At 48.4% G+C, this 20,906-nt stretch overlaps 1 protein-coding gene across 1 annotated transcript in view; it reads left to right on the top strand.

Annotated features, from left to right (window-relative positions):
* PRRC2B (proline-rich coiled-coil 2B) overlaps window positions 1–16,746 on the top strand; it is a 29,768-nt gene extending 13,022 nt beyond the window's left edge. Inside the window, exons 14-32 of the mRNA XM_010161351.1 lie at window positions 57–69; window positions 298–493; window positions 1,138–3,198; window positions 3,970–4,169; window positions 4,948–5,093; window positions 5,208–5,349; window positions 5,957–6,039; window positions 6,748–6,939; window positions 7,077–7,271; window positions 7,703–7,789; window positions 8,738–8,842; window positions 9,453–9,645; window positions 10,869–10,966; window positions 11,611–11,738; window positions 12,282–12,522; window positions 14,019–14,195; window positions 14,875–14,966; window positions 15,589–15,670; window positions 16,094–16,746. Coding sequence (XP_010159653.1) covers window positions 57–69; window positions 298–493; window positions 1,138–3,198; window positions 3,970–4,169; window positions 4,948–5,093; window positions 5,208–5,349; window positions 5,957–6,039; window positions 6,748–6,939; window positions 7,077–7,271; window positions 7,703–7,789; window positions 8,738–8,842; window positions 9,453–9,645; window positions 10,869–10,966; window positions 11,611–11,738; window positions 12,282–12,522; window positions 14,019–14,195; window positions 14,875–14,966; window positions 15,589–15,670; window positions 16,094–16,234 — 4,572 coding nt within the window. The 3' untranslated portion in view covers window positions 16,235–16,746. The remainder of the gene's footprint in view (window positions 1–56; window positions 70–297; window positions 494–1,137; window positions 3,199–3,969; window positions 4,170–4,947; window positions 5,094–5,207; window positions 5,350–5,956; window positions 6,040–6,747; window positions 6,940–7,076; window positions 7,272–7,702; window positions 7,790–8,737; window positions 8,843–9,452; window positions 9,646–10,868; window positions 10,967–11,610; window positions 11,739–12,281; window positions 12,523–14,018; window positions 14,196–14,874; window positions 14,967–15,588; window positions 15,671–16,093) is intronic.
* Window positions 16,747–20,906: the final 4,160 nt, after the last annotated feature.

The raw sequence follows: 20,906 nt of genomic DNA, 5'->3' as shown, positions 1-20,906 counted from the left end.
TATAAATCATTCCCTTGAGTCTGTGGTTTGTTTTCACACACCTGCTTGCTTCCAAGCCAGTGATGGTGTGTAATGTTCTGTGCAGGCTGGGCTCTGAAAGCTGTCACCTTCTGTGTCTTTCCCAGCTCTGTATTTCCCAAGCACAGGCTCCCCTTTTCCCAGGAGGTTTCCATGGCTGCAGTCATCTGCTGCCCTGGAAGGAAAGGGAGTCAAGCTAGCTGTGGATTGTCAATTCTTCTTTGCTGTGAGATACTAGTGTTAATGGTACGAACTCTGTCGTGACCAGGCATTATGAAGCCCATTCCATTGGTGGGAGCAGCTGTCGGTCTGAAGATCAGAACTGCCAGGCAGGGCAGGCAGAAAGGAAAGCTGCTGCCTTGGACCCTATGCCAGTGTGGGGCCAGGAGAGCTACACACCTCTGCAGAGCAAAGGATACTCCCTGTCACATCAGAAACAGGCTGACAGCATGACCGTGGAGGGGCTGCATGCCAGGTGAGTGCAGAACCCCCCTGTCCTCATGCATGCTGTGATGGGGAGGTGCTGCCCTAAGTCATCATCTACTAAAAAGCAGGTGTAGAGTTGCCCCAAAAGAGATCTCTGAACAGACCAACATACCGATCTGGTAGCACCCTTACACTGTTGAGTGTTTATGTCGTGGAGGTGCTTACAGACTGAGCTTCTCAGGGCTTTTCTGTTTGATGCCACTTGGGGCTGACAAACTTGGAGCCTGTTCAGTAGCAGAGGCACCTGTCACCTACATGGGTAGGTACAGAAAATTGAGTCAAAAGTTCTGATACTTTCTAGTTTGACTCCTAATTCATTGGGACTTTCTGAAACCAATTACTTGTTTTTGGACCTCCACATATGTTGGAGGTTGAATCTCCCTTTATTTCTTATGTTTGCTGCCCATCATAGGAACTGCTTTTCTTTATCATCCATTGATTTGACAAACCAGGTGGTACAGCCTGAGGCCACAGCAGATCTGCCCAGCGTTCAGCTGTTTACAGGCTCATTGCCTCATGATTTAGAACAAACCCCAGTTTATTTGTTTCCACCTCTTGTGCCTAGCCTGGGCCTTTGGAGACGTGCTGTGCTCTGCATTAGCTGAGTTTGTTTGTTGTGCATTTCCTTCTCAGGAATGACAGTTACTCTGCTTCTCCTGGAAGGCCAGAGAATCTGAGCACCCAGCGAGATCTCTTTGAGGAGAGAGGGGAGGAGTACTTGAATGCTTTTGACAAGAAGGCACAAGCAGACTTTGACAGCTGCCTGTCTTCCCAGAGGATAGGCCAAGATCTGTTGTTTCAGCATCAGGAGACCGTGCAGGAAACCTGTGCTGCTGGCAGCCGCCATGCAAACTTGAGGTGTTCGCCCCTAGAGCCTGATTTTATCCAAGCAGAGAAGAAGCCTGAGTATAATGGCTGGGACATCAGCCACCATCAGAAACCTGCAGAGACTGCAGCGGAAGTTGCCGAAGAAGTGCCCAGGGATGAGCAGTCATTCAGTGCTGACCCATGGAAGAAAGAGGGGGCTAATACCAAACAGCCCGCTGAAGAGTCAACAGAGTGGGCTCCTGAGAACCGGAACACCAGTGGTCAACACCAGGAGCAAATGGGGAGGACGCGGCGGTCAGGCCCGATTAAAAAGCCAGTCCTGAAAGCCCTCAAGGTGGAAGAGAAGGAGAAGGAGATGGAGAAGGTTAAACTGGAGGGAGAGGATGCCTCGCGCCCACTGAAGGAGAAGGCGGCTGTGCAGAAAGCAGAAAATGAGTCAGATGATTCGGCGGCCTTACTGAACTCCACGCATTACCTGCTGGATGACAAAGGTTCTTCCCAAGCCAGCCTTGGCCAAGAGGCTGAGAAATCCCAAGAGGAAGAAGAAGAGGAGGAGGAAGAGAAACCAGAAAGAACCTGGGAGAATAAACTATCCAGAGAGTCCGGCGATCTCCCTCCCACAAAAAGAAACAACTGGATCTTCATTGATGAGGAGCAAGCCTTTGGTGGGAGAGGTCAAGGACGTGGGCGAGGGAGAGGCTTCAGGGAGTTCACCTTCAGAGGCCGAGGTGCCGTTGTGGGCAGCCGGGGGGCCTATAACAACCAGCGGAGCAGCCGAGGGCGAGGGCTTCGGGACTTCAGCCAGCCAGAGGACTTCCCCAGAGGCAAGCCAAGGCGACGGATTGCAAGCGAGACGCACAGCGAAGGGTCAGAATACGAGGAGCTCCCCAAGCGTCGCCGGCAGAGGGGCTCGGAAAACAGCAATGAAGGCTCTGTGCTGGACAGGGAGGACAGTGATTTGAAAAAGGGAGACTTCAAAGAGTCTTGGAGGTCCAACAAAATCTATTCGGATGATCACGGTAGCCTGGATCCTAAAATGAGGGCTCCCAGAGCTTTCGGGAGATCACTGCCACCAAGGCTGAGCAACTCTGGCTATGGGCGAAGGGGTTTCATGGGTAAGGAGCCCACTCAGTGGCAAGGCAGGGGTGGGGGAGCAGGGTGGCAGGAGTACAGCCACACCTCTCCATCAGACACTTTTGGGAGCAGGCAGCAGTCTGACCGGGACTACATTCAGGATTCTTACAAACACGTGGATTCCTTCTCCAGCCGGGTTTTTGACGAGAGTCATCTGGATGACAAAAGGCACTTTTTCCAGGAGGATTACTCAGCGGATCAGGAGAACATAGAGAACAGGCCATTCAGGAGGCGGCGTCCCCCCCGCCAAGACAAGCCCCCACGTTTCAGGCGCCTCAGGCAAGAGAGGGAATCGGTTGGGCAGTGGAACCCCGAGGAGGGAGGCCCCAACTTGCTGCCCAGCCAGTGGCCCGGAAGAGCCAAGCTGACTACTGCCGAGAAGAGCAGCATCTCGGGCAGGCGGTCTCCTGAGCTGTCCTACCAGAACTCCTCGGACCACGCCAACGAGGAGTGGGAGACTGCATCGGAAAGCAGTGACTTCAGCGAGCGGCGGGAGAGGCGAGATGGAGTTTCAGAGAGCGAAGGCCAGCTGGAGGGTGGCCTCGGGAACGGGAGCTTGGGAGAGAAGAGGGAGCTAGCGAAGAGGAGCTTCTCAAGCCAGAGGCCGCTTGTCGACAGGCAGAGCCGCAAGGCCGAGCCAGCAGGGTTTGTGGAGCAGTCTGTCAGGACTGGTGTGGGAGCAGCTTCCAGATACGAGAGCCAGCAGAACGCGACACTGATAAAAAGCAAAAGGTAAAGTTGAGTTCTGAGGTACAGATACCTGTCATCTGATACACAGACACTGCAGGAGTGGAGAAGGGCTGGACTGTGGGCGGGGAGCTGTTGGCTGTGCTTTTCCGTCTCGTGCAGGTGACTTCCAGCACAGTTTATCCAACCTGATGACATCCAAGGGTTTTGTTGTTTCTGTCTGAAAAGGTGCATGCAGGTAGAAAGTAAGAGAAAGGGAAGAATTTTTTCCCCTTCTCCTTTAAGCACGCCTCTTTTGTGAGTTGAATGCTTGGGAGTGATGTCTGGATGGTGGTCAGATGGGCAAAAAAATTCTGGGAGAAACAAAATGGGAATTTTTTTTTTCTCATTGTCATCAGCCTCTCCCATCTCCCTTCCCCTCACCTGATGCTTGCCTAGAAATGTGTGTTAATTGCAAAGAGGAGCAGTGGAGCTCTAACAGAGCATTGTTACAGGAGGGTAGGAGGCATCGTGCAGAAGCAGAGAGCCCTCCTTGTAGGGACAAGCTAGGGTATTGGTTTTGTCGCAGGGGGGCAGCGTGTTGGTTCACTTGTGAGCGCAGGTATTGTTCTGTGTGCATCCTACTTCCCCAGTAACATCCTTGTAATGGGCTGTTGTGCTCAAAATTGAATGTCTGCTTTGGCTGAGCAAAGGCTGGGGAAGGATGAGGTGCAATTAGAAAACTGGTAAAGGAAATAGAGTCCATATCTTTTCTTCCTGCTACTTTTACTCATCTTGTAGTGCCAAATCCAGTTCCTTTCCTTTCTTTCCTTGTAGGTCTCCAGAAGAAGGAGGCAGCCTTGGCAACACCAGTGGGGGGAGCAGCCACTCCATTTACAGCTTGGATAGGGCCTCCCATGCGAACTCGGAGAGTGCTGAGGGGCCAGGTAAAAAGCCAGAGAAGGAGTCCAAATCCACTGCGCAAAGAGCAAGTGAGAAGGGAGAGGCCTTGTCACAGTTCGAACTGAGTTATGGAAGTGAGTGGCAATTCATTTTCTTTCACACATTGTGGCTGACTTCAAGCCAGACCGATTCAACCCAGTGTAATTTTAAATATCAGGTTAAATTTTTTCCATTTGTTTACGCAAATAAGAAAATTCTGGTGTATATAAATAAGGAAAACATAAAAGACAAAGAGGGCTTTAAATTTTAAACCCAAACTTTCAGCCAGACCTCACAGTCTCTCTGATGGCTCTTCTATATAAAGCTTGGGTTTAGGGAGAATGTTTCCATATTTCTGTCTAAGATGTTAAATTTCAAGCCCAAAATACCTTCTGTAGTATGAAGGAAGTTGAAAGAGCATCCAGAGTTGGGGAATTTTGAGTCTGAGCTCATGGCAGGGAGGCAAGAAGTTAGTATCTCTGAAACCATTGGCATCAGGCCGTGACTCAGCTTTTTGCCCTTTGCAGAACTGAGGTTTTACATCCAGAGGTGATGGGAGTGTTTATCGGGGCCTGCTTTGTCCTTTCACATACTTGGAAAGCTGTGAGGTTTGTTTTAACTGGTACCGCACCTAAGGTTACCTGAGTTACCACATGGCTCACATTCCCAAGCTCTCTCAGCTGGAATGTGCTCATCCTGTGGCAGGGGAGAGCAAATCCCTGCAGAATAAAGGGACTGATGGATATCAACAGGCTACTTGGGCTTCCTTTTCAAAGTTTATCTGCTGTTTGGAATGCACTGTGGAAATTGTTGCAATTACAAAGCTTTATATACACACATGCACTATTTTTTCCCCATATCTGCATTGTTCAGGTACCATCATCGATAATCGGGTGTCAAACACAGCAGAAGAGAATGAAGTAGGGTCTGTGGCAGGTGAAGGCTTCATTGAGGTTCTTACCAAAAAGCAGCGTCGTTTGCTGGAAGAGGAGCGAAGGAAGAAGGAACAGGCTGCTCAGGTGAGGAATGGGAGGCAGAAAAAGCTGGACCTGATTCATTGTTACATGAGCTGGGGGCTTTTCACCTTGCAGCCTTTAGAAATCCAGGGTTTGAACTTGCCTTTTCTCTCTCAGGCACCAGCTAAGGCCCGTGTCCTTCAGTCACGCATTCCTCCTCGATTTGCTAAGAAGCAGAACAGCTTGTGCTTGGAGCAAAGTGATGTTACAGTTTCTGGCAACAGCCTGGGCACAGAGATCTGGGAGAGCAACAGCCCAGGTAAGTTTGGATGGGTCTGTTCTGGAGGGTGTCACAGAGCCGGGGTATCCTCTGGGGTGTGCAGGAGGGACCAGGGTGTCTGTGCTGAAGAAAACACTTGTCTGGTGGTAGGGGCACTAGCAAACATCTGGAGTAGCATCTCTTCAAAGCTGTACTGGTCAGCCATCCTCCTCCTGTTGTTGATCACGTCAGTCTCTATTTCTTGGGTCTTCTTGTAACATCAAGAACCTACGTAGCATCTTCTAGCCTGCTGGGCTGGATCTTCTTCAGAAGATCATGTCTGTTTTCTTACTTTGCCTTTCTCTGTGTTCTTATCCTCTAGCCTCGAATAGCTAGTGCCTGCTTTGTTTCTCTCTGTTCTTTCTTCTGTTGTCTTCATGTTCCCTAAGAAAGCTCTTCCCTGTTCTCTCCCCTCCCTCTCCATACCCTGTCTTCTCTGTGCTGTGTCATGTCTCAGCTGAACGGGCAGCACTACCTTTGCAGGGTGGTGAAAACAGCCTCTTTCTCGTCTAGAAATGGAAAGTTAATGATGCAACATGCACAGTGTACAAGGTGTGCTCGCACCTGTATTTCAGGTGGCTGAACCCTGTCCTCTGTTTTCTTCCAGCTCTTTCCGTTCAGTCTCCTGGCAGTGATTCCTGGAGCAAGCCTGTAAATACCTTTAATGGTACTGAGTCTGGCACCACTGAGGTAAGTGGCACCTAATGTGCCGTTCAGGTATTGTGTGTATGAAATATTAACGTAGGTGGCTTATGCTTCTCATGGCTCCATCTGTGCTTAGTGACTCTCAGCTCTGCTTGTGCAATTTTAAACTGTCTCTTTGCAGTTCTAATACGAGCTTGATGCTGCTCAGATCTGGAGCTAGAGGGCCAGGCACCGCTTGGTGCTTGTTACATGTGGGTATAAATCTGGAGTAACTGCCTGGTAGAGCTATTTCCAGGGTTATGCTCCTGACTGGATGCAGTGTGTGGTCGAGGATGGTGGAATCCCGTAGGTCACGTCTGTGTGCCTCGTGCCTGTGAGCAGTGTGTAGCTGTAGCCTTAATGCAGGGAGGGCAGAGGAGGTTCCTGGTCACCTCTGGAGACCAGATTTTAAACCTGGTTTGGGTCACAAGTGAAGCGAGATTGGCAATCTTAGCCTAGTTGCTATGTGGGACACTTTTTTTCCTTATTCTGAAGCCATCGTCTGGTTGGTGCATTGGTTAACCTGTCTCAGGGTTGAGTAGAGCTGAAGCAGCAGCCAAGGGATGCTGCGGGTCAGGCCGAACTCCTTCGCAGTCAATCGAGAATGTGATTTGAAAAGGGGACACGGTCTTTCTGTTTTCTGGGATTTTATTTTCCTCCTTTGTGGAGCTGGGTCGGAGTCCGGGGCTTTAACACATTTCGTGCTTTGCATAGCAGGGTTTTAAAGGCAGCCAGGGGGATAGTGGCATTGACTTGAGCGCGGAGTCTCGGGAATCCTCCGCTACCTCCTCTCAGCGCAGTTCTCCATATGGCACCCTCAAACCAGAGGAGATGAATGGGGCTGGCCTGGTGGACCCAAAGCCTGACTGCCAGAAGGAGCCAGTGCAGAAGCAATCTGATAAAAAGGTAATCTGGATTTGCAGCCAAGACAGAGCACAGAGTGAGAGACCTTGTGAAGTGGTTGTTGTACTTGATAGCATTTTTAAGGCTTGAGATTGGGTTATTCGGTTTTTGTGTCTCAGCCTCTCTGCTTTCCTGTTAAGGATTCAGATCAAGGCTCAGGACAGAACAAGGAACACAAGCCTGGACCAATCGGCAATGAACGCTCCCTGAAAAACAGAAAGGGTTCGGAGGGAACGGAACGGCTGGAGGGGAATATTCCCCCTGTTAACGGGGTGGAAATTCACGTGGATTCTGTACTTCCTGTGCCACCCATTGAATTTGGAGTAAATCCTAAAGTGAGGATTGAATTTAATTTTATCTTCTTGGTGATTTGAGCTTGTTGAGATATGAAAGGTGTTTTGAGGCAGAAGGATTATTTAGGGGAAGCTTCCAGCTGTAGTTCTGCCTTAGATTTCATTACTGACACAAACTAGGTACTCAAGATGTCTTGGCAAACACGTAATATCCTCTTGGAAACCTTATCCCAAGGCCTAGCTGGGGTGGTAACAGAGGTGAGGGACAAAGTTATGGCCATCCAAGCCTTTGTGTGCCTCTGGGGGTTGCCTGCTGCTGAGTGCTGAGAAGTGTCTTTTTGTTCTCCAGCAAGGCTTACTGGAGGACAATCTAGTTTCTAGTGTCATGATTGAGGCTAAAGTCATTAACCATGAGAAGCAGATGGGTGGCCCTTGGACCTGGATTTGAATTTTGTGTGGTTTTGCTTTATCAGGACTCTGACTTCAGCTTGCCACCTGGTTCTGCCTCTGGCACTGCCGCGAACCCCGTCACCAAATTGCAGGATGCCTTGGCCAGTAATGTAAGTTTTTCTTTTTGCATTGATTCATTGGAGATACCCCTTAGTTAAAGCTTAGATGCTTCCCGAGAGAGGAAGCGTGTTTCTTTGCAGGTCACTTCACACGTGACGCCTAGGCAGTACATATGACCAGAATCCATAATGGAAATCTGTGCCCTCAAGCTGCCTTGGTAAATGAGCATCACTAGCTCAGAAGTGATACAGGGAGCAACTCCACAATACCACTGTGCCCTGTGTAAAGGCAGAGGTATTGCGGATCTCTGAGATCACCAGACTCCTCCCATGAGACACGAGTCCTGGTAATGGATATGATAGAGAGAGAATTTTTAGGCCTGGACTGCCAGCTTCCTCAGAAATCTCATCTGCCACAGCAAGGCAGAGAACTGTAAATCGTTAGTTGGGCCCTTTGGGAGGTTTCCTGGCTTGTTCCAGCCATCTGGGTATTTCATTATAATACGTGAAAGAGTGGGCACACTGAAAGCCCAGCTTGCAGCTCGGCTGCGGACAGCAGTCTGAGAAACTCACAAAGCTGCTTTTGAAATACCTTCAAGTTTTTTGGCTGTTTGTAAGACAGACCTCCAAAATCAGGGTGTTTCTTTTCCAAAGTGCTCTTTCAGAAACAGGTTTTGCCTGAAATGTGGGTAGATTCCAAATACGGGACAGAAGGGGGAACTCTTCTGCAAATAGTTACTGGATGAAATTGATGTTCAGGTGGAAGCTGGTGTAACTCGACGTAGAAGATGTCATTGCAGATAACCAGAGCTTTGTTTATTCCAAAAGCAGAATAGGTCATGGTTGAATGTGGTACTTAAGTCCTGCAGTACCACTGGGGATTGAATCCTTTGAAGTGTACTTACTAGAGCTGCCAGCTGAGGCTCTGTCAGCCTTGGTAGCTCTTGGCAGTCTCGTAAGAGTTGATGAAGTAATCGCCGTTTGTGCATCTCCCCTCAGGCAGGGTTAACGCAGTCCATTCCCATTCTGCGAAGAGATCACCACCTCCAGCGCTGCATTGGCCTGAACCCAATGTCCTTCCCCACTGCAGACCTTACTCTTAAGGTAAGCAAGCTGGCATGTGTGCTTGTCCTAGATGTGGATATCATGTCTCCATGGCCAGAGTAGTGAGGATGGAGAGAGCTTTCCCAGAGCATTTTGTTAAGTACTGCTAAATCTTTATTTAGCTTCTGTAAAAGTTGTGTGTATACTCGGCACGGGTGGAAGGGTGTGTGTTTCAATGGTCCTGGATGCTGAAGGTCTTGCCAGTTGTAGAATAAGTGCAACAGAGCTTTTCTGTTAGTTCCGTAGCTGGGTAAGATGGCTGGTCAGGGATCCTAGGTGCCTCGTGGTTTAAAGAAGAAAGAAAGAAAAAAACCCCACAATGCCAAACATAAAAACGACAATAACAACCACCACCTCACTGAAATAAACCAAAACAAACACCACCACCCCAAGCCCAAAAAGCTCAGCAAATACCAAGGGGGATTGAGTGTTGTGAGGGATGCTTGCCCGTTGGAAATGGGCGAAACCCCTTGACCCGAGACCTGCCAGCTTTCCACTGGGACTAGACTAGATTGAGTTTGGACTGATAGGTCATAGAGGAGCAACTCCAGGTGTCAGTATTGTCCTCCCCATTTGAACTGTCTGTAGTTACTGTCCTTCATTTCCGTAGATGGAGTCTGCTCGTAAAGCTTGGGAAAACTCTCCTAGTTTACCAGAACAGAACTCCCCAGGAGGCGCAGGCTCAGGCATCCAGCCTCCTTCCAGTGTTGGAGCTTCCAACGGTGTCAGCTACAGCTCTTTTGGTGGAGTTTCTATGCCTCCTATGCCTGTGGCGTCCGTAGCACCTTCTGCATCTATTCCAGGTACCTGCAAACTGCGGCAGCAGTATTTGCATTGTCTGGTTGGTATCTAGGAATCCTCTGATTCTAGTAGATGAGAGCGTGGTGAGAAGACCTTCCATGTAAAGTGGCTGGCTGGTATTTAACAGATTCTTAACAGCAATTCAGTCAAGAGGAGGGATGGTCTCTCCACTTGGAAGAATGTTATTTGGGTGTGACTTGCCCTGTGTAGCAGCAAGTCTCTTGTCTCAATAGATCTGCTTACCCTTCACTGTGTGCTCTGTAGAATAAAAGGAAAGTGAGGAAAGCTATGGCTGAGAGACTTCCAACCGTCCCAGTATCACTATTGACCATTCCTCTGCTCATTTTGCTATTTAAGTCACCGGTTCTGAGCACCTTCTGCTCTTTGTACATAATAACAACTGGCTTACAGTTTGCTGAACTCTGGGAGGTGGGAGGGTGTTGCTGTCCTTGAGTTAGAGAAAAAGCTTAAGCTCAGTCATGCCAGACTCTGTACAATTAGGGAAAAAGGAAATGTACTTGGATTTTTGACTCCTGGGTCCCAAAGGACCTTTCATGCATGCACTATCCTTCTCGTTCCTCAGTTCAAGAATGGAGTGGAATATGCTGGACAGAAGTGATAGTGAGTGGACTGCTGTAGTGACTCTCTTACTAGCTTCCACTTGGAAGACGTTGTTCCAAGTCAAGCGATTTCCTTCCCCATCCACCCTAATTTTGCTTGCAGATCCCATGGTTCAGGTCTGCGCAGAAGCACGGGCGTGGCACCGCACTTTCTAATTGCTGCCACCCTTGGGGTGAACGTGGCTTTTAAATCTCTTGTGTGAAGGTCTCAAATGCCGCATTTCCTCTTTCTGTCCCTCCTAGCTGCAAAGATGGGATGATTGCAGAGCACGTTGCTGGCATTTAGGAAGAGTTTGGGGTGCAGTTCACCCGTTCCTGAACTGCTAGTGACTTTTCTTGTGGAGGTGGGAAACCTGGGTTTGCATTTAGACCCTTACAAAAAGGGATGAATAATTCTCAACAAGCCTGCTGCTGTAAGCATCCTGCTGGCTTGGCATTGTGGACTTAGGAGCTCTACGGGCTCTTCTGAATGGGTACTGTGTGTTGACCTGCTGAGCTGGTTGATGAGAGGTAGGACATAATCTTGACCTGCAGGGCTGTGGAGTGTACTGTGCCTGTATCTCCCCTGTACCTTGAATTTACAGCCCGCCTTCTCTGATGTTTAGGTAACCATATTCCACCCCTGTATCTGGATGGCCATGTGTTTGCAAGTCAGCCCCGCCTGGTCCCTCAGACGATACCTCAGCAGCAAAGCTACCAACAGGTAAGGGAGAGATCCAGCTAGTTAGTGGTTTCTCAAGGAGTCTTCAGGGTGGCGTTGAAGAAACGAGTCATGTCTCAGCCCAAAGCTTGTTCGATGCGGCTCCTTCTAGGTTCCCTGGATGCTGCATCCCAGTGGGTGTCACAGGTTAGTGACATTGAAGGGAGGGAATTGAGGGGTTTTCCCCTTTCGTAGCAGTGCCTTTGGTCTGGGTTTAGAGACAGATGCTGAGGCGTCTGTGCGAGGTAAAGTCACTTTCAGTGAATTCCATAGTTGGTCAGTACTGATGAGAATTTCACTAGCCTTTCTGAATAGGGTGTTGGTAGGGCTGGGGAGAGCCCTTCAAGGTAAGCGTGCAGGCAGGTGAGAGCTGGAATTTGGTGCCTCATCTGCATGCAGAGCACGTTGGTCCCTTGTGTCCATCAAATGTCTTTAGCAGGCACCAGCCCTCCCTCCTGGGTGGCTGTGCAGTACCTTCCCCTGCCAGCTTGCCGCTGCTCTGTGTAGCCATGCAGGGGCTGGTGAAGGTGCAGTGTAGGTAATTGTCATGACAGATTGACTCACGGAGGGAGCTGATGGGTTTTTAACATCATGGGACAGTTTCTAGCTCCTGTTGTACCTCTGAGACATCTTAATTTCTTCTGCAGGCTGCTGCTGCTCAGCAGATTCCCATTTCCCTCCACACATCCTTACAGGCCCAAGCTCAGCTTGGGCTGAGGGGTGGTCTGCCTGTTTCCCAGTCCCAGGAGATGTACAGCTCCATACAGCCCTTCAGGTAACTGCTTCCAGTTTTCATTTCCTTGTGGCTCGATCTCTTACGCTCCTGATGACTGTGCACATTGATCAGATACTTCACGCTGGTATTCTCTTCCCCCTTTGTTGACATGCTGCTTTCTTCCCCAAGTATCGCTGCTGGGGTAGAGAGCAAGGATATCAGGGCACATATGGATCTCTGTATCCTGTTTCTTTGAAGGACAATGGCAAAGACTGTCCTTGGAAAGTTACTCAGCTGTACTGCCTGCTCCCTCAGAGGAGGAGGCAAATCTTGAGAAAGATGCTGAAAAAGGAGGTTTGTGGGCTGGCAAGCAGACTTACTAGTAAGAAATCCAGAGCTGACAGCTTTACTGTATTTGATTTACTACTGGAAAGAGGACAGAATTTGATCAGAGCAGAGTACCTGGATAGTGAAATGAAATAACTTTCTGTTAGATACAAGATAGAGAGTGCCGATTGCAGGCCAAATGTGGTTTGGTGGGGGGGTGTTCATAGTCTCCAAAGGCTTTCTGTGTAATGACTCGAGCCTGTTTTTCTTCTCCAGGTCTCAGGTGTATATGCACCCCAGTCTGTCTCAACCCAGCACCATGGTCCTGACAGGAGGCACGGCTCTGAAGCCTCCGTATTCCGCCTTCCCAGGCATGCAGCCCTTGGAGGTGGTGAAAACCCAGTCTGGGTCACCCTATCAGCCCATGAATGGAAGCCAGGCACTGGTTTATGAAGGCCAGATAAACCAGGCGGCTGGCATGGGAGCCTCCCAGATGATGGACTCTCAGCTTACGCAGGTTAGGAGCAAACCACTCGTTAGTGTTTGTTGCACTTGTTTAGGGCTTGCAAACCACTCCCTTGGACAGGCTTTTTCACAGCCACTTGTGTCTGAGACTGGGTTGAAACTAGTATTTGTGCAGAGTCACGTGTTTGTGTGAGCTGAGCTCTTTGTAAAGAGGTAAAAGATTTCCCCGAGAGACTGTTCTGCGAACCAGTGTTGCAAACATGCAGCACCTTATTTAATGAGATTCTTGCTAATTGCCTGTCTCTCCCTGCTGAGATGTCATTTTGTGAGTTGGAAGTCTTTGCCCTCAATGTAGGTGTTCCATGCAGATCGAACCTTGCAGTGCTTCGTGCATAGGAGGCCATGATGCAATAGGTGTCCTAAAGGTACCTCTTCTGAGAGCCAAATCCCAGTCGTCTCCACATTTAACTTGCTTTCCAGAGTAACTAGGACCTTTTGTTAAACACTCATCTATCTTCTCAATTCATTTGTTATCCAGCTCTTATTTACAACTTCTGCTGATGTGTTTGACAGCATCCTAACAAGAATTTCATTGTGTGAGAAGTTCTTGTAAAGTATGGTTCAGATAAAGACATTGAATCCTACTTGAGCACAGCTGAATTTGTGGACACGTGTTCTGATCCTCTGAAGAAGGTTGATACTTCTATTAAACTCATCTTACATTTATTTTTTGCAACATGTTAATTTTTTTGGTCAAAGAGGAATTTTTGTTGTGACTGCCATAAAGAGTTAATCTTGAAAGTAACTTAGCTGAGGGAGATACAGAGAATGCTGCAAACTAAATATTTGAAGAAATTGTCTCTCATAGGCTGGTAAATTGGTCTCTTGCTGGCCTTAAATTTTTTTATATATTTATTTATTACAAAGTGTTGTCATAGAACCTCCCAAAACCAGCAGCTGTGAGAACTGCCAGATGAATCAGAGGGAACAGGAGTCTCTTGAGTCCTGAGCTGCATTTTTTTTTTTTTAATTACTCTTAATTATTACCATCATCAGTTTGAAGCTCACTGCAGAGCATAGAGCTGAGGTCACCATCACTTTCTCTAGAGGTCCAGTCCTCAAAATGCTTTGGCATGAAAGCCTAGCAGACTTTTTGGTTTGGGCATCAGAGCTGCAGACAAGATGCCTCACACCGAGCTGTCCGACGCTGCCATCCTGTCAAGAGAAAATACACCCATGCAGCAATCGTGAGGAGGAGCGAATGAGTGACCGGCTCTAGGCAAGGAGGAAAGCCCTGTGTCTGAGTGCAGTTATGTTAAATCGATGCCATATTAAAAGCCCAGCTGGTAGGGTCTTGGCAACGCTACCAGAACATGCATTTTGGTGTGAGAATCCCTCCGTTACAATAATTTGCATTTATTCTGTGCCAGACTGCACTGTTGGCAAGCTTCCTTGTAGCGATGCTGTGCTGTCAGGGTGTTAGGGGACAGCGTGTCGAACACCAGACTGTTACTGCCATTAAGTTATCTACATGTCCTTATCACACAGCTAACAATGCCTGTGCCTGGCTCCCAGCTTCCCCTGCCCCGCTACGGCTCTGGCCAGCAGCCCCTGATTCTACCACAGTCCATCCAGCTTCCTCAGGGGCAAAACCTGCCTGTAGGAGCTCCTCGAAGAATCCTCCCTCCTGGATCTCAGCCTTCTGTTCTTGCTACCAGCAGGGAGGTAAGGATTAACCCCTGCTTGCTTACCTTTGGCTTTCATTAACCCCTCCTGCATTGAAGTTTTGCTCCTTGATCTTGCTTGTTAAAGGGGAGACCAGCTTCTTTGGGATCCTTAAATATCAAAGCCAAGGATTGCTGTTAAAATGAAGGAGCCCTTTTTCCCCTCATCTCCAAATCGCAGGCCAGCAGTTTTTCAGGTTTTGTTGCTGGTCATCATTCTGTTTCCAGGGAGCCACATCCTGCCTTGATCCAGTTTGGAGTCTCCAGTTTTATTACATGTTTACACAGGTTTCCCCAGAATGCTTGAGGGGTGGTGAGCTCCAGACACAGTTGGAATACTGCCCAGATATTTCACACTGTTGTGAAGCTTGTCCGTTTGAGTAGGTATATTAATGTCATGTCTGGTTTGATGGATGCGTATCATAAGTTTGTCTGTTGTAGGGGAGAGAGAGCACAGCAGTTAACTTCCAGGGTCTGTATTTGCTTGTGCTGCTGGCTTGTTGGTTTAATACAAGCAGATCGTTTCACTGACAAGCCTCACTTTCTTCACCTGAAAAATGTTTCTTCTTTTAATGGGCACAATGGGTAGAAGGGAAAAGATTTGCCTTAAGTGATTATATGAAGTAATGAGCGATCTGTGAATGCAAAGATGATACTCTCTTGCTCGTTTTCCTCTGTAGTCCTCCCAGATGGAAATGAAAGGGTTTCATTTCCCCGATGCTAAACAGAATATGGCGTCTGGAGGGTCTGTACCATCACCACATACGTACAGGTAAAATGCTTACAGCACTTAGACTCTGTAGTCAGAACGGGGAAGAAGTCGTGTTCCCCGTTTGTAGTGACGTGGTCACGCATCATCCCTCTTGGATGGGTGTTCTTGTGCAGACTGTGCTTACTGGAGTCCAAACACTTGTATCGACGTGCATGATCGTGGCTGTCGTTTTTGGGTGCGGGCCAGCGTGTATTCAACTTGGCCCTTTGTGCTTGTGGGAATTGCATAAAGTTACTTCTTTATTGAGTCTTAAATTGGAATTGATGTGTGCTTTTGTTTTCCTCGTTAAGGTGGAAAATGCATCGAATAAGCGTTTTAGTTTCCAGCCTGGACCTCTCAAGATGAGGGGGGGTTGTGTCTAGACATCCCAAACCTTCGGGTCATCGAGCCCTTTGGGACATGCAGTTACTTTGGTTTTCTTCCCTCTTAACCAATCCATGTCAAGAGAAATCCATGTTAATCTGTGTTGTCTTTTGGGTAGGAAGCTCGTGATCTGCGCACCACAGACTGTCTACTGCTGCTTTCTGCTGTCTGGTTTTTTTGTTTTCTTTCACACATGAATAAGGTTCTCATTCCATTGTAGAATTTACTCCATGAATATTGTCGACTCTTCGATTTCCAGGCCTAGCTCTGCCAGCCCAAGCGGGAAGCCGTCTGGACCAGCAGTTGGTATGGGCTCTGTGCAAGGACACTATGTACAACAGGTAGAGTACATCAGTACTTTGTTCAGCCCAACAGCATCTGCTCTTCTGTACTGCCGTGCTTCTGCCTTGGAGTTAAGAGGTGTTACGGGTGGGAGCTGTTGTTTCTCCTGCAGGGAGGGCGGGTGGATGTTACACTGACTGTGATTTGAAAGGAGAGATTTGAGGATTACCTGTACAGTGTCCGTGTTGGTTGTGGTTGGGGTCTTAAGGTGTTGCTAGCATTGCCAGACGTGTGACACTCTGAGATCCTTACGTGTGAGGTGTTATAGGACAGCAAAGTGTGACACAATATAAGAAATACCTGCTTCTTTTTTTTTTTTTGAGCAAATTTGATGTCTAGCAGGAATTATGGTCACAGAGGGGTTTTTTTGTATGTTTAGAGGTCTCTGTGCTAGCTAATGCTTTGGTTTTGTGTGTCAAAAGGCAAAGCAGCGGGTGGATGAAAATAAAGCCAATCTGGGAGCAGTAAAGCTGCAAGAAACAGCCTCCACAAACCAGATGAAACCAGTGCGCACAGGAGCGATCAAACCTCAGGCAGTCAAAGTGGAGGAAAGCAAGGCCTAGGATCACCTCTGCTGCCCCGCGGGTCCTGCTGCCTGAGCTTAGACTGGAGCCCACTGGATCTCCTGAAAATCTCGCCAGATCTACTCCCTGCCCCACACTGACTGACTACAGCGACATCATCCAAGCCCCTCTCCCAACAAAGCAGTTTGAAACAGTGGATATGACATTGACCTGCTTGCTTTAAAACAAACCAACCATGTGACTTAAGTGGCTCGAGCCTTTTTTCCTCCCCCCCATGCCCCATCCACAGGTAGCTGTGATTGCTCACTTGGCAAAGCCCGTCCTTCTCCTTCCCTACTTCCGTCTCAGCAGAGTGGCATCTGGGGGAGAGGGGTTAGTTTGAGGTTTTTCATTTTAAAGGCAGCTGAGGTTTTTACAAAAAAAAAAAAAAGCTATATCTTTGTTTATAGCAGAACTTTTATATGTTCTTTCATTCCCCGCCCCCCTTCTTTCTGCTGTCCTCATGCCTTCCAGAAAAAATGCCCTTCAGCTGAAATGACATTCTGACAAAACTCTGCTTAGTTGTATATACGGTTCTGTGCTGTGTTGAGAATCATGACTCTAAATTGAGTAAGTTTGGGTATGTTTTCCCCAGGTGGTTGAGCCTTTCAGACTATTTGATTTTAAAAAACCAGGACAGTTCTGGCATTCCTCAGTTTTTCAGTGTTTTTCTCTTAAGCTAGAAGCAGCGCTCGCGTTAGAAGTAACTGTGTGCTGAAGGTGTATAGTAGATCAGCGCGTTAACCTTGCGACTTGCACCACTTGCATTGTAGCTTTGCGATGCCTTGTGCACAACGAAACGTGGCATTTTCGTTTCATGGGGGGGGGGGGAACCCACCAAATTTCTGTTGCAGGCTCTAGGTTCTGGATCTAGGTTTTGGGGTGTTTTTTTTAATGACTGCCAAACACACACACCAAAATGTAAATCATGGATTTACAAAATGTAAAATCTATTGGAAAAATCTCCTCGCCGCATGTGGGTCAGAAGAGTTGGCTAGAGCCAACGGGTCTGTGTGGACTACTTTTTGTAGTTGTGATGCTCTTATGCTCCCTCCCTTGGCCGCTCTAATTCTTCGTGTCTCCTGAAGCTTGCTCATCCCTTGGGGCTGCTGTCCGAGGCTTTGCCCTTCTCTGTAGTTCTTGCTTTCTGTTCCTCTAACTCACGGCCTTTGTAAAATCGGCATAGAAGTGCATCGGTAAGGGAGCCCCACTGCCAGGCCACCGTTTAGTCACACTTGGAACCTTTTTGTGTAGGAAGCGCGTGGTCACAGGGGCGGTTTGGAGTCGCCCTGTTGCTCTCCGTCCCCAGGCGCGCAGCGGAGGGTTCTCACTGCTGACGCAGTCGCGTGTAGCGTGCGTGCGGTGTCGTCACCTCACGCTGCCTCGCCGGTGTTTCATCGTCTGTGAAAGGAAGGCCGCAGTGGGAGGGGCTTGGGGGACTATTTCTGTCTGTTTGGGTTTGGTTTATGTGTGTGTGTGTGTGCGTGTGTGTACATAGATTTTAGGACGGACTTACGAGTTCCTGAAAACGCTTGGAGTCCTTCAGCTGACAGTAGTCTTAAGTAAACTCCTCTACTTTCAGCTAACTTGGTTTGTGCTGTTTTAGCTCTTTCAAAATGTAAAGTAGACTGGTCACTCTGAAGCGAGGGGAAGAAAACTTCCCTTCTGCAGGAGGTGACAGCTTGCTCGCTGGGTGCCTCTGCTGGGTGGCAGCAGGTCAGTTGGTGGTGGTTCCAAAGAAGATATTTTGAACAAAGAATGTATTTGGGAAGGGATCTGAAAGGTGTTCTTGTTTCTTCGTTTGCTTTTCCCCCCTCCTCTCTGGGAAAGATCCTTCATAACTTTCTAGGGATGCATTTGAAGTTTTAAGCTAGGTATAAATAAGAATTTTATACGGTAGCTTTGAAGAGCTTAGAAACCTGAACTAACTTAGACATAGTCATGTCCCCTCTCCACCAGTGTCCCCCTTGACCATGGCAGAGAACCCGAAGGGAAGGGGATAGGATGGTACTTTAAGAAAAATAAAAGTTCTTTTTTTCCCCCTCATGTTTTATGGGTTTTTGACTTGAGAGCAGAGTGTGCCAGCATCTCTAGTGTCCCCCTTAACGCATACAGGGTTTGAGATTTAGCGACAAATACTTCCCCAGCCTTCAGACATCTCCCAGACCTGCATCCTCATCTGCTAGTCCTGCTCCCAACATTTTCCAAAGATTGCTCCACCAGTAAGTCATCCCACCTCCCTTTCTGTTTTCTTCCTTGGAGTATCATGAAAAACAGAATTGTCTCTTTTTTTTTTAATTATCCTTCTGCCCAGCTGGCCCTAGCTAATATCAGCCCAGAATCTAACTATAATGGCTACAGAGACTTACCCGAGCCCCCCTCTTCTCACCTCTTTCCTACCCCAGACACACTACATGAGCTTTACAAAGACACTAACCTCCTTCCTCCCACCTGTATGACTTGAAAACGGTCAGATGCGTTGGAGAAATTGGGTTATTGCTGGATACAAGTTATTGGAGTCCCTCTGGTGTAAATGCCATCAGAACTACAATACTTCCTGTCGAAAAAGGTCGCCCTTCTTTCTCTCTTAACTCCTCCATTCCTTCCCCCAACAGAATAAAACACTAGAATTTATTTATACGTATTTGATGTTGTAGGTCTAGGTGAAAAAGTAATTGTTTCACTGCTCTATTTATATATTATGTCTGAATTATTCTGTGCAGGAAAGGCCAAGAAATGCATGTGAGCTTCATTCCATTCCTCACCTTTGCGTGACTCTCAGCTGCAGTTGGCGAGACTCTCTCACTTAAAGGCATTTGTGTGATGGAAAGCAGTTTTCGAGCCCAAATTTCTAAGGTGCAATATCCTTCTGGCATACGTTTTTGTTTGTTGAAAGCTAGCACAAGGTCAGTGCGGTTTGTGGTGCTCTTGAGTCGAAAGGAAAGTCTCTGATAGTCAAGGTGCGGAAATGCCGGGGGTATGCTGATGGAAATTCAGCTTGGGGAAGAGGAGGATGGAGACGTGTAGCACGTGGGTATGGTGTACAAGGGGATAGTTCTGCTTGCCGTCTCCACTGCTGCAGGGTCAGGTCCTGATTTGTTTCTTTGCAAGTTCCTTTTGCTTTGACTGGAATTCAGCCACCACATGGCAGGCTCCTTCTGCTAGGAAAGGTGCAGTGGGAGGGAAAGGTGGAATCCATATTTTCAGCTGTGGTGGGTGAAGCAGATACATTCAGAGGCTGACTTTGCTGCTTTTCGTTCGGCTGAAGGTCTGAAGCACGTGTGTAACTGGTTCTTCTATATGCAGTGATTCATGGCCTAGCAGCTGCCTTCAGTGCTGCTTTCCTCTCAAGTTTAGCTTGCTTTTCACCTTAATTGAAAAAGGGAGGCGCTCTGACGCGTTTGTAAACGTCGAGTGGAAGCAGCAGAGTCGCAGCGAAGCAGGTATTACTGCTGATCTTCCAGAACTGCTCCTGGCTCTGCCGCGTGGCAGCCGTACAGCGGTCGGTACCTGAGTGTGTTTGCAGCCCGCTGAACTCCGTACGTGTTTGTGCTCCTGCAGAGGCACTCCATTCAGCAGTTTCCTTGCAAGAATGCTGCAAAGCTACAAGCTGCCCTGTGGTTCCTGTGTATTTATAGATAGATAGATTCAAAAACGAGGCTGGCATTCTTGCTACGTCTCGCCTTTCGTCAGGCTACTGTACTCACTTTCGGGTGAGCACCACTGCATGCCAAGGTCTTGTTCTGTTGCGTTTCGTTACCCTTTGTTCTGCTTCCGACCGGTTAAGCGCAGGTTAATTCCTTGTAGCGCGGGTTATTTTTGAGGTACAGCAGCCCAGTTTCCTTGTAAGACACTTGTGAACAAGGATGAGTTTCCAAAAGGCATCAAGAATCGTAGTTGCGGCCCCTTGACCGAAAAGATGCGTTTAGCCGAAGCAGTGGCGCTCTGCCTGTCAGGGGACAGCAGCAGGCCCACTGCTCCTTTTTGTTTGAATCCAAAGACCACCCGGCGTTCCGGTGGCCGTAGACACCCCTGGGGCTTGATGGAAGAGCTGCAGCCCCAGCCTGGACGGCTCACCTGGGAATCGCTCCCCTGGGAAGCAGGGCAGCAGCAGGGCGGCGCTCACCCGGTAGCTGGGATCCTTCCTCTGGTTCAGTGTCAATGGCCTTTGTTGTGTCTCGAGGGGACGCTCTGCTCCTCAAGGCTTTGACCCTCATCACCTGTATAGGACATTTTTTTTTGGCCTTTCCTCTCTTTGTCTTTTCATGTAGACCAGATATTTGAAAGGGCAGACGATGGATAATTGTGTAACGTGCAACCTGTTTATGTTTTTTGGAAACTTTTACTTGGACCGGAACTCGAATCACGGAATCACCAGGCCAGTTGCGGCACACTCTTTATTGCCCTTTTTCCTCGTTTCAGTACCTATTGTTTCTCCTTTCAAATATGTGATTGTATTAGCTCTTTCCATATGAAAGAATTCTCCTTATTTAAATAAAAAAACCCTAAAAAAAATAAAGCAGATGATGCTTTTCTCCAGTGCCCAAGCCCCTTGTCTGCTGGCTGTGGTGGAGGACTCGCACGGTGGGTGACGGCTGAGCGCTGCTGCGGGGGGCGCTGCGGCGGCACCGGCGGGCTGAGGGTCGCGGGGGTTGTGGCCTGGACCCCGGGG

Source organism: Eurypyga helias, unplaced genomic scaffold (assembly GCF_000690775.1).
Source record: "Eurypyga helias isolate BGI_N326 unplaced genomic scaffold, ASM69077v1 scaffold34170, whole genome shotgun sequence".
NCBI lineage: Eukaryota > Metazoa > Chordata > Aves > Eurypygiformes > Eurypygidae > Eurypyga > Eurypyga helias.
Note: the sequence above shows the minus strand (reverse complement) of the source record. Positions and strands in the feature narration are given on the sequence as shown.